General features: G+C 28.6%; 2 protein-coding genes across 3 annotated transcripts; both read left to right on the plus strand.

The window, feature by feature from the left end:
• The first annotated feature begins 10 nt into the window (after positions 1-10).
• LOC128954389 (uncharacterized) lies at positions 11-954 on the plus strand. Its single transcript, XM_054299965.1, has 2 exons — positions 11-77; positions 314-954. Exons 1-2 carry the CDS (start codon positions 41-43, stop codon positions 952-954), a joined length of 678 nt encoding a protein of 225 aa, XP_054155940.1. The 5' UTR covers positions 11-40.
• Positions 955-10967: 10013 nt separating this feature from the next.
• On the plus strand, positions 10968-12630 carry LOC128954438 (uncharacterized). 2 transcript variants are annotated; one of them, XM_054300017.1, is made up of 3 exons: positions 10968-11000; positions 11095-11601; positions 11656-12630. In XM_054300017.1, the coding sequence occupies exons 2-3, from the start codon at positions 11150-11152 to the stop codon at positions 12521-12523; spliced, it is 1320 nt and encodes a 439-aa protein (XP_054155992.1). In that variant the 5' UTR covers positions 10968-11000; positions 11095-11149; the 3' UTR covers positions 12524-12630. The 2 variants fall into 2 exon arrangements, with proteins under 2 accessions (XP_054155992.1, XP_054155991.1); XM_054300016.1 differs by having other exon boundaries at positions 11095-12630.
• The last annotated feature ends 657 nt before the right edge of the window (positions 12631-13287 follow it).

The raw sequence follows: 13287 nt of genomic DNA on the forward strand, positions 1-13287 counted from the left end.
AATAATAATGTTGAAAAATCAATTGACCATTGTACTTTTTATGGTACTTATGATGCAATTTTCAGTAAGCTATCAAGGTAATAAATCACTTTTAAAAAATAAATTTTATTTATACACACATATATATACACACATATATATACACACACGTATACATACACATATACACACATTTACACACACATATACACACACATACATACACATATACACACACATATACACACACATATATATATATACACAAACATATATACACACAAATATACACACATATACACATACATACAAAGATAAACTCTTATACACTTAGACTCGAAACAACCGGTGAAGTTTGATTTTGTGGGAATGTATCGGCGAAACGGTTTCAATACTATTGCCACAAAAGAGAAATCCGTTTTACAGGAATTGTCTAAAGAGTTGAACCAATTTTACGATCGTTTTGGTAAAGCACCCGTCAGTGACCTATTGTTTATCATATACGACGACTTTGGTTCTGTAATCAATAATTTTGTGGACGACGTCAATATATTTGAGAAACAGTTTGCCAAAAAAGCTCCGACAGTCGCCCAGACATTGAAATTGGTGTCGGATTTGCTCAAACAAATCGGTCAGACAATCCATAAGACAATTCAACCGCTACTGGCCGGCGGTAAACGAAAAGGGAAACCATTACTGGACAAACATTTTGGTTCGGTTAACCAAAAGATATCCACTAATGTGGCCAAACTGTTGAAACTACCGCAGGAGGCGCCCAAATTAGTGTCCACTGTGTTTGTGGAAATAATTCAAACGACAAGCCGGGCAACCAATCAGGCCATCCAATCGATTTTGGATAAGACTAAAGTGTTGGATGTATTACCGGCACAATACTTACCCATACAAGTGTTTACCCAAGCAGTGGACGTCCTTTTCCAGAAAATTGCTGATACCTTGAAATTGGCTAAACTCTAATACTGTACAAACTACAGTATTATAAATATAATAGTTATGATTTTTAAAGTTTAAAAATATAATAGTTTTATTAATATTTTTTTCATTAAAATTATTATATTTTAATTGTATTTTATTTATAATTATATTATTTTGTTTGTTTGTTGTAATGTTTTATTTTTTAAAAACTTATAATAATATACAGTATATTGTTAAAAATTAGTATAAATTAATATATAGTTTATATATTTTTTATCAATATAAACTGTACATTTTTAAAAAATTAAATATAATAAATATTATTATTATAATGGAAAAAAAATATTTTCTACTTTTTTACGTTTAAAGTTTTTATTAACTATTAGTAAATAAAATGATTTACAAATTTTCTATGAATAATAATAATAATATTTATTTATTTTTTTTACTAAAAGTACTACAAAAATAAAGTGCTATTTGTAAAATCATTTTAAAATCATTTATATATATATATATACATTTTATAAATATTTATATATATTTTCATTTTTCATAAATTTTTTTTTATTTGTATATGTTTATATAAATTTTTATATATTTTAGTCATATTGTTAAAAATTAACATATTGCTATATATTGGCAAATATTAAAAAACAATAATACAATTAGTTTGTATTCCATACGATTTTAATAATAAAAATATAAATTTTAGTTTAGTTTATATTAAAAAAAACAATTATTTCATATTTTAAAAACAAACTCAAATATAAAAGATAAAATATTATTTATTAAAAAATATATTATATTTTATGCATGTTTTTATTGATAATTATTTTAATAATAAATTTTATAGTCATTTACAAACACACATAATAATTATTATAATTATTTCGTTTAATACTTAATACTAATATATATATAATAAATATGTTGTTTTGATACATGTTGTCAAATATATCACTTTAAAAACACATATATACAACAAAATTGATTGACAATATTTTATATATATATATAATTTATATATAGCAGATTGAATTTTTTTGGTTTTAACATATACTGTATATAAAGCAAAATAAATTTATTATTAAAAGTTTTTAATATTTAATTGTATTATTGATTTTTTTTATTAGAAAAAACTCATTTACAAAATAAATATTTTATTTATTTATAATATTATACATAATTCTTACTAAAATCTTAATAATCTTTTTTCCAATTATTTAATTTTTGATATTTAAACTTTGACAATAATAATATAATAATAATGTTGAAAAATTCATTGACCATTGTACTTTTGATGGTACTTATGATTATGCAATTTTCTGTGAGCTATCAAGGTAATATATTATTAAAAAATATTATTTTTTTTACTTTAAAAACTGTTTATATATACCTTAAAGTTAAATAATTATTTTACTTAATTTTTTTTTATACAAATAGATTATAAATTGTTTCTACTATACAATATTAAATTTATATAAATATTTATACTATTTACAATAAATTTACTAATGAACTAACTAATTATTATTACAATATTTTTATCTAAAAAAATTATTATTAAAAAACACACATACACACATACATACATACACACTTACATACACACATACATACACACATACATACACACATACATACACACATACATACACACATACATACACACATACATACATACACACTTACATACACACATACATACACACATACATACATACACACTTACATACACACATACATACACACATACATACACACATACATACACACATACATACACACATACATACACACATACATACACACATACATACACACATACATACACACATACATACACACATACATACACACATACATACACACATACATACACACACACATAAACTTTATACATCTAGACTCGAAACAGTTTGATTTTGTGGATATGTATCGGCGAAACGGTTTCAATACAATAGCCACTGAAGAGAAATCCATTCTCGAGGAAATGTCTAAAGAGATGAACCAGTTTTACGATCGTTTTGGTAAAGCACCGGTAGATGACCTATTGTTTATCATATTCGACGACTTTAGTTCGGTAATCAACAATTTTGTCGACGATGTCGACATTTTTCAGAAACATTTTGCTAAAGAAGTTCCGACAGTCGCCCAGACATTGAAATTGGTGTCGGATTTGCTGAAACAAATCGGTCAGACAATCCATCAATCAATTAGACTACTAATAGGCAGACTAAACGAAAAGGCAAACCATTACTGGACAAACATTTTGGTTCGGTTAACCAAAAGTTGTCCACAAATGTGGTCAACCGATTGAATCTACCGCAAGATGCGCCCAAATTAGTGTCCACTGTATTTGTGGAAATAATTCAAACGACAAGCCGGGCAACCAATCAGGCTATACAATCGATTTTGGACGAGACTAAAGTGTTTGGTATACTACCCCCACTTTACTTACCCATACAAGTGTTTAGCCAAGCAGTGGACGTCCTTTTCCAAAAAATTGCTGATACCTTGAAATTGGCTAAACTCTAATATAATACAAACTATAGTATTATAAATAAATTAATTGTTATGCTTTTTAAAGTTTAAAAATATAATTTATTCTGTTTTTCATTATTATTATAATTGGTATTTTATTTATAATTATATTATTTTGATTATTTGTTGTAATTTTTTAGTTTTAAAAAAAAAATCTATTAATAATATACACTGTATAATATACAGTATATAGTTAAAAATTAAAATAATCAATATTTTTAAATTATTAATTACTGCTAGTATTAATTTACTATATATCGTTTTTATATATTTTATCAATATAAACTATACATTTTTAAAAATTTATTAAAATAATTTTCTACTTTTACTACTATTATTATTAACTTATAAACTATTTGCACTTAAAATGACATTTCATTGTAAATGCATTATTACGGTAGTAGTCAATGAATAGACAAAAAAACATATTTTTTCAACAATTATTGTTTTTTAATAATCAAAACTAATATTATAATTGGTATTTTTTTATTTCAAAAGTGTTTTACTATAAATAAAATATAAATAAAAAAAATACCAATTATAATATTAGTTTTGATTTAAAAAAACAATAATTGTTGAAAAAATGTTTTTTTTTTGTTTATTCATTGACTATATAATGCATTTACACATTACCGAATTCTCTAACTTTAGACGCCATGGCGTCTAATGTCAGTTTCTTAGAGGGGGTGGCGTATTACCTAGGTAACACGACACCTATTTTTGAATTAAATATCGAGTCAAATGCAGAAAGTTTAATAAAACTGTAATAATGTTTCAAATAATAAAAAATTTCATTCATAACCACTTCCTGTCAGTCAATGCTTTTGATATTACAAGTATTCATCATTTCATTACTAAAAATGTTAGAAACCAGTGATTTGTCTTTAAATGAAGACCTTTTTGGCCACACAAACGACAACAGTCAAGACATGAGTCAACATCGAAATGAAACTAATATTATGTTAAAAGTGTCTGAAAGTCAGAGAACTACAATGAATATCAATAACATTGAGTCGGGAGTTGCGGTCACTTTGGATGCGATTCAAAGAATTGGTACTAAGAAGAGACCCAAACTTCAATCAATTACTATTGAACGCAAACTCGAAGTGATTAAATGGCACAAAGAAAACGGCAGTAATGTGTCACAAACACAAAGACATTTCGGTTATGTCCGGTCGTGTATACGAGATTGGGTTCGCAAAGAGGAGGAATTCCAGAAGGTTGTGAAGACAAGAGGTATTAGAATTAAGAATAGGCGTAGACTTCCGAAAGAAAGGAAACCAAAGTTTCCTGATGTCGACAGTCAAGTGATTCAATGGTTTCACATGAAAAGAAAAGCAAAGCTTGTAGTTACTTCTGATCTTATTATGGCTAAAGCATTGGATGTCTTCGGTAAATCAACTTATCATTCAGACGGACAGACATTCACTGCATCGTGGGGTTGGCTCAACGCGTTTTTAGAAAGGAATCGATTGACTTCACGCACAGTAACATCCGTTGGGCAGAAAATACCAGCCGATGCACTGGACATAAGCCGCCTATTCTTTGACCGAATAGAGATATTCAGAAATCAACAATTGGGATCAGATTACAATATTCTTAATATGGATGAGATGCCAGTCTGCTTTGATTCGCCACAAAATAGAACGTATGACACTATTGGATCAAAATCAGTGCAACTTAAGACAACAGGAAACGAGAAGATGCGTTTCACTCTTATTCTGTGTGCATACAATGATGGACGGAAGTGTGAGCCAGCAATCATCTTCAAAGGACTCAAAAAGGTCCCAAAGAAAGAGCACTTCCCAAAAGGGATAAAAATTATGGTCAGTGCTAAGGGTTCAGTTAATGGCGATCTAATGAATGAGTGGCGTACGAGTGTGTACAAGAGTAGGCCTGGAGGCTATTTTTTTAACTTCCGTTTGAAGCGAACGAATGGACCTAAATATCGGACACTTCTGGCCATCGATGCAGCGACTCCTCACCGAAGTAATCAATTCAAGAAATTGATGGCCAAATATCATGACACAAGAATTGAGATCATACCTTCAGGTATGACACCACTACTCCAACCGGCAGATCTTTCGTGGAACCGTTCGGTAAAGTCATCTATCAAGAAGCAATGGTCCGATTGGATGGCTTCCCCAAAAGACCCCAAAGAACTAAACAAAAAAGGAATAGCTAAACGGCCGGCCTATGCATTGGTGGCCCAGTGGTGTCTGAACGCATGGAAGGAATTGCCGACAAAACAAATTATTGATAGTTTCTTGTACTGCAATATGGGTCACAAACGCGACGATTCCGCACTTCATTCACGACTCATAGATTTGTTAAGTACTGGAAGTTCTCAAGAACCTGAAGATTACGAACCGACTGGTTTGACAGACATTGAATCCGATGACGAAGAAATGCATGATATTATAGTTGTCGATGAATCCATTGACACCACAGATGACTAATTTTTTAAATAGAAATAATTCTGTTTTTTGATTTAAATGTAGTCATTTAGTCAGTCATTGTATTGATAAATAAAACTATTCATTACTATAAATTTGAAATATCACGACATGGCGGGTTATATCAGATTCTAAGAGGGGGTGGCGTACTATCTGGGTAACACACCATGATTTTTTAGGTCTACCTGAGTCTGGGACCTGTTACATAAGGCGCCATGGCGCCTAAAGTTAGAGAATTCGGTACAATGATATGCATTGCTTTTAATGCTTAAACTGATTAATTAATTGTTAATATTAATTGGTTTTGATTGATATTTATTTTATTCATTTATTTTTGTTGTTTGTTTGTTTTGTTTGAATAAAAATTATTATTATTATTATTATAACAATTGATTGCAACAAAAAAATCAAATGTAAGTATTAGTTGTGTTAAAGTTGTCATTGATTTTACATTTGAAAAAAATAAAAATATTTTTATGATATATATATTTAGTTTTTTAAAAAGTTTTTTTAAAGTCTATTTTAAAAGATATTAGAAGTGAAGATCACTGAAGACAATGACCACAACAATGACAGCAATGAAGGACTCGTTTGATCGCTTCGGCGATGATTTGGCGGAACTATTGCTTCAATATCTGCCAATCGATGACAAACTAAGACTACAATCGGTGTCCAAACAGTGGTTGGCATTGATATTCAATACGGAAACACATCTTGTATTTGATGACAAACTATTGGAAACATTGTCTTTGCTATCATTGGCTGAAAACAATAAAACTAATAATAATTATTTCAAAATAATTATTATGAAGTGTCCAAACATTACAACAGTTACTATAAGTAATATCTATTTATCGGACAATTATTTAGAGTTAATGATGATATACTGTAACCGATTGAAACATTTAACACTAAACCGGTTATTATATACTGTTAATTGGCTAAATAGTGGTGACCTATTTGACCGATTTTGTTGCCGATTTGGCCAACAGTTGCTGTCATTCAAGTATGAAAAATATAACATAAATGACATACATATCAATAGACAATTGTTTTTCAAATGTATCCAAAGTTTGACAATCTTGAAGACACTGGACTTTACGTGTATTAACCGAAATAATATTCAGTTGTCCGACATATTTACCGATGATTATACATTGCCGACAACAGTCCAATCACTGTCACTTAAACTCTTACCTAATTCAATGCCAGTGTTTGTCATGTTTGCTAAAACTAGGGTATATTATAAGCCATGGGGGCTGATAATTTTACGAACTTATTTTATCTGAAATTTTACGCTGATTTTACTAATAGAATCATTTTTTTAATATGTCGAATAATTTTCGAGATATTCGACTTTAAAGTCGAAATTTTTTTTTTAAAAATTAAGTTTTAAAATTTTATATTAACTGAAATTTTACGCTGTTTTTACTGCTATAATTATTTTTTTGATATAGCTAATAATTTTCGAGATATTCGACTTTAAAGTCGAAAAATTTTTTTCAATGGTTCTCAGAAATATCAATAATCAAAAATTTGATAATATCATCATTTGAACTTTATTTATTTTTATTCAGAACCTGTAGTTGTTTCGACTTCAGTGTCAACAGTCATCAAACGCCAGATGTCTGATCCATATTTGGGGTAAATACTTTCAATGTCTTGAAAAAATCGGAGAAGTCGTTGTCCATTATTATTAGCGCTGTGCATTCTATAAAAAAAGTTTTAGACTAATTTATTATTATAAATTCTAACCTTCTGCAGAGATAAACATAACGGTCTATATATCCATCAACAAAGTAAACCCAATCTCCCTGATTATCTTCAAATTCCCGAACAGAGAGAATATTAGCTTTGAGCCATCGCCAGCGAATTTCAAGAGGATTTGTGCTATGGACAACATGAAAGCGGTGTTGCTGACCATTGTCATCGTATTGAGCATTAATATGCTGAGAAAACTCTCCTATCGAATGATTGGTTGCAAAATGCTCGCCCCATGCATGCGGACCAGGGTTTGGGTCAGACATACTTCCTACTCGTCTAAAAATAGCTGGATACACTGCATGCATGTCAGTGCAAACAACTGAACCCTGATCAATATGTTGCTCAACAATAGGCAATAATTCCCTTAGATTTTCACCGCCATCTATTCTTTTTGCAAAGAATTTAGGCTCTGAATTCCTATCGTCATCCCATTGAATTCCCCCAAATACCCATACATCAGTCATTGGGCGTCCTCTTAGATACTTTGCCTGGTATAAATGCGATCCATCTAAACAAACTTTAATTCCAGGGCCTCCTATCTTAACAGGATTTCTTTCTATCCATTTTGAACATACTTCTCTCATAAAAAACCACCATTGAGATACACTAACTATGCTTACTCCTGTGATTTCTACTGAAGTTTTAAGGCTAAGCATACCTCCAGCAACAAAACAAAAGCCTATTGCAAAAATCTGATCCCAATCAAGAAGGGTTTTCTCAAAAAAAGAGTTCTTTAAAGGGTTGAATGACTTCCGGCAATGCGAATTAGTACATCTAATTAAATAAAAAAAATTATAAATAATAAAAATATCTAAATATTTAAAATAAACCTAATTCTCCATCCAATTTTATAATTTGAATGGTCTTCAGCTCTCATTGGAAAATTGCATGGCTCTGGACATCTCGCTAAAGTGACTTCTGCTTTGGTCGGAATTAATCCCATTATTTCAAAAAATTCTTTACATTTCTCTGGGGTGTTATAATCGGTTAATCCGATTTTCAAATTATCTAAATTTGGAATTGCATTCATTCTAAAAAATATAAAAATATATAAAATTACTATTTCTACTTCTATCCCTATTATCCAGCTGAAAATAAGCTTTCAGTATCTCCCATTTGAGTTCCCCAAATGACGACTGAAAGCTTATTTTCAGCTATGTAGTGGGGTGACCGGGGATCCCAGTCCCGATAACTTACTTGGTAAGTCACTTGGATACACTGGGTGGCACCACCTCCTGATTTTACCAATAGTTCAACAGCAACCCTATTAGAAATTATCTATTATATATTACAGCTTTTATTATATAAAATGATAAAATTTATTAATTTTAAATAAAAATTTTGTATTATTATTTTTATTATTATTTTAAGCATATTTTTATGAAAAACTTAAAAATAAAAAAAATTATATATATTTTTTAAAAATTATAAAAAAAACTATAAATATAGACATTTAATTACATATAAATGCATATAATTACATATATAAATATATAGTACAGTATAACCTATTTATACTGTCAGCCCCCATGGCTTATAATATACCAAAACTAGTGGCCAACTGATGACATCCATGGATATAGATATTGATTATTATAATAATAATGAAGATATTAATTGGTTATTGATTAGTACGGGTTTGTCACAAATGCCGCAATTAAGACAATTGGTGCTTAATTTCGGAGCAAATCATATTAACAGCGATATTATTGATGAACTGTTGATCACAATTGGCCGCAACTGTCCGCAACTGAAATCATTAACACTAAAAATGTTAAAAATTTCAGTTAAACCCACAATTGTCTCAATCAACAAACATTTGTCTAAACAATTGAGACGATTATCAATGGTTTTTATTACTAAAGAGACCACTGATTCAATACTGACCAGCGATTTATTAAACCGATTACAAGGATTAACACATTTGACTTTACGCATATGTCAGCGGCATTTAATTGGTGACCAATTTTTTCTGGACATTCACCGCAATCTTCCGCGACTACAGTATATAAACTGTAAAACAGTGTCCATCACTGAGAAGTCGATCCAAGCTATGGGACAGTTGGCACACCTGATGACTGTATATCTTACGGACACTGATAACAAACTGATAACAAGTGAATCATTTATTTCCGATCATTTAGTGATCGATACTAATGTTAATTATTTGTTTATTGAATACAATGGAAATTCAATGGGAAAACAATTATTTAGTCGCGGCAATGGCTGTCTGTAAGCCTCAGGGGCTATATATGTAAAACTATGGGTCAATATGCCATATATATATATACAGTATATAAATACTGTATAAATTTTATAATTTAAAATATAATATATATTTTTATTTTATTGATTTATTATATATATATAATATTGAAAAATATACTGGTATATATATTCATTTTGTAATTATAATTAAAGTTGTACCGGTAATTATTTTTAATTTGTTTTATTTTTAAACTGTCCGGCATATACCCCCCACCCCCGCCTTGGGCATCCGGAGGCTATATATATAAAACTATGTGAGGGCTATATGTGAGTTACAACCCCCCTGCCCATACAATAAATTCAAACAAATAGCACCACTATTGAAGTTTTTTTTGAGTGTCTAAAAATTAACATTATATTGAACACCAGCCCCTCTCGTTTCCTACCCTCCCCCCACAAATTCACATATAGCCCCCAGTAGAGTGGGCGTATATGCGCTAACATACGGTACTGTACCCCCTCCAACCTGATAATTTAAAAATATACTGTATATATATATATTATTTCATTATTAAAACATATTTACCGGTAGTATTTAAAAAAAAATCAAAATATTTATTAACTTAATATTTTTATTGATTTATTTAAAAATATATACTCTTTATATATATATAAACTGTATATATATTAAAAATATATACAGTATTTATAATTATAATTAATTATTTCAAATATAGATTAATTAAAACCATATATACATGTATATATTATTGACTGTATTTATTAGCAAACTATTGAATACTTTTATTTTTTTATTGAAACATTATTTAGACGTTATTAATGTGTTTGTAATGCAATGTATTATATTATATAATGTATTACGTATTGCATTGACATTAATAGACATTTAACATACAGTACTCTAATGTTTATGTTATTTGTATTTTTATTAAACTGTATTTGATTTTGATTTATATAAATAATAAATAAATATAAAATTAATTGTTAGTATTAATTGATTTAAAAAAAATATTTATTTTATTTTGTTTATTGAATATTGAAATTAATGTTATTATTATTATAACAATTGATTGCAACAAAAAAATCAAATCAAATGTAAGTATTAATAGTGTTATTGTTTTTTTACATTTGATTTATACATTTGAAAAAAAATTAAAAAAATATTTTTTTTATAAATATTTTTTTTTAGTCTTAAAGTCTATTAGTAGAAGATATTAGTGAAGTGAAGATCACTGAAGAAGACAATGACCACAACAACAGCAACAATGATGACACCGAAGGACTCGTTTGATCGCTTCGGCGATGATTTGTGTCAACTATTGCTTCAATATTTGCCGATTGAAGTCAAACTAAGACTGGAATCGGTGTCCAAACAGTGGAAGTCATTGATATTCACAACTGAAACACATCTGGTATTTGATGACAGACTATTGGAAACATTGTCTTTGATATCGTTGACTGAAAACAAGAAAACTACTAATTATTTCAAAACAATTGTCAAAAAGTGTCCAAACATTACAACAGTTACTATAAGTTATATCTATTTACCGGACAATTACTTAGAGTTAATGATTAGATACTGTAACCGATTGACACACTTATCACTTGATAATGTATATAATAATAATTGGCTAAATAGTGGTGACCTATTTGAACGATTTTGTTGCCGATTTGGCCAACAGTTGCTGACATTCAAGTATGAAAAATATCACATAAATGACATACCTATCAATAGACAATTGTTTTTCAGACACATCCAGAATTTAGCAAACTTGAAGACACTTAACATTAAGAGTATTATCGGAAGTGATATCCTATTTGCCGACATATTCAGTGGTCATCCCACAAGTTATTATACATTTCCTAAAACATTGCAATCGCTGTCACTTAAACTCTATCCCAATTCAATGCCAGTGTTTGTCAAGTTTGCTAAAACTAGTTGCCAACTGATGACATCCATGGATATAGATATTGATTATAATAATAATAATGAAGATATTAATTGGTCATTGATTAGTACAGGTTTGTCACAAATGCCGCAATTAAGACAACTGGCGATTGATTTCGGAACAAATCATATTAAAAGCCATATTATTGATGAACTGTTGATCACAATTCGCCACAACTGTCCGCAACTGAAATCATTATCACTAAAAGTGTTCAAAATTCCAGTTAAACCCATAATTGTCTCAATCAACAAACATTTGTCTAAACAATTGAGACGATTATCACTGGATATTACTGATTCACTGACCACTGATTCAATACTGACCAGCGATTTGTTAAAGCGATTGAACAGATTAACACATTTGACTTTACACTTATATGAGCGGCACTTAATCGGTGACCAGTTTTTTCTGGACATTCATCGCAATCTTCCGCGACTACAATATATAAACTGTGACAAAATGTCCATCACTGAGAAGTCGATCCAAGCTATGGGACAGTTGGCACACCTGATGACTGTATATCTTACGGACAGTAAAAACAGACTGATAACTAGTAAATCATTTATTTCCAATCATTTAGTGATCGATACTAATGTTAATAATTTGTTTATTAAATACTTGGATTCAATGGGAAAACAATTATTTATTCGCGGCATTAACTGTCTGTAAGCGCAAATAGCCTCAGGGGTTATAAATATATGTGAAACTATGGGTCATATATATGCCACATATATACATGTATACTGTATAAATTTTATAATATAAAATATAATATACCATATTTTTATTTTATTGATTTATTATATACCGGTATATATATATATATTAATTTATAATTATAATTAAACCTGTAATTATTTTTTTAACTAAAATTAAATACTCGTTAGTCGTTATTAATGTTTTAATTATTATAACTAATAATAATAACTATAATAGTATTTATATTTAATTTTAAATATTATTATTACCGCTAATTATTTTTTTTAAAGAGAGAGAGAAATATTATATTCATATTTTATTTATATAAATGTTATGTAATAAAGATATATTAATATTTTTGTATATTTATTTTTAATTAATATTATTATAAAATTAAAATTATATATCTAAATTAATAGATATTGCAATGATTTTACAGATAGTGTTCAATAAATCAACTAAAAAACTTGTTTTATTTTATAAAGTTATTTTAGTCGTTATTAATGTTTATATTATTATGTTTTTTCAATACAATTGGTTGTAATGATTGCATCAACAGTTAAAACATATTAATACATGTGTTGTTTGTATTATTATTATACACAGAATAAAAAACTTGTATTAAAATACAACTTTCGATGCTTTGGTACAAATGAGTTACAATTTTTTTTTGTATTCTGAGATACAAATTAAATACAAAAAAAATTGTATTACAATACAAAATAAATAGCATA

The sequence above is a fragment of the Oppia nitens genome, unplaced genomic scaffold, assembly GCF_028296485.1.
Source record: "Oppia nitens isolate AA-2021 unplaced genomic scaffold, nextdenovo-longstitch-racon4-pilon3 scaffold27_pilon_pilon_pilon, whole genome shotgun sequence".
In the NCBI taxonomy this organism is placed as follows: Eukaryota; Metazoa; Arthropoda; class Arachnida; order Sarcoptiformes; family Oppiidae; genus Oppia; species Oppia nitens.

What these genes read in the sequence shown, in the direction of transcription:
- LOC128954389 (XM_054299965.1), top strand. Translation starts at nt 41, where the DNA reads ATGGTACTTATGATGCAATTTTCAGTAAGCTATCAAG. An exon ending in ATTTTCAGTAAGCTATCAAG is followed by an intron (nt 78 to 313) that starts GTAATAAATCAC and finishes TTATACACTTAG; the next exon opens with ACTCGAAACAACCGGTGAAG.
- LOC128954438 (XM_054300016.1), top strand. Translation starts at nt 11,150, where the DNA reads ATGACCACAACAACAGCAACAATGATGACACCGAAGGACTCGTTTGAT.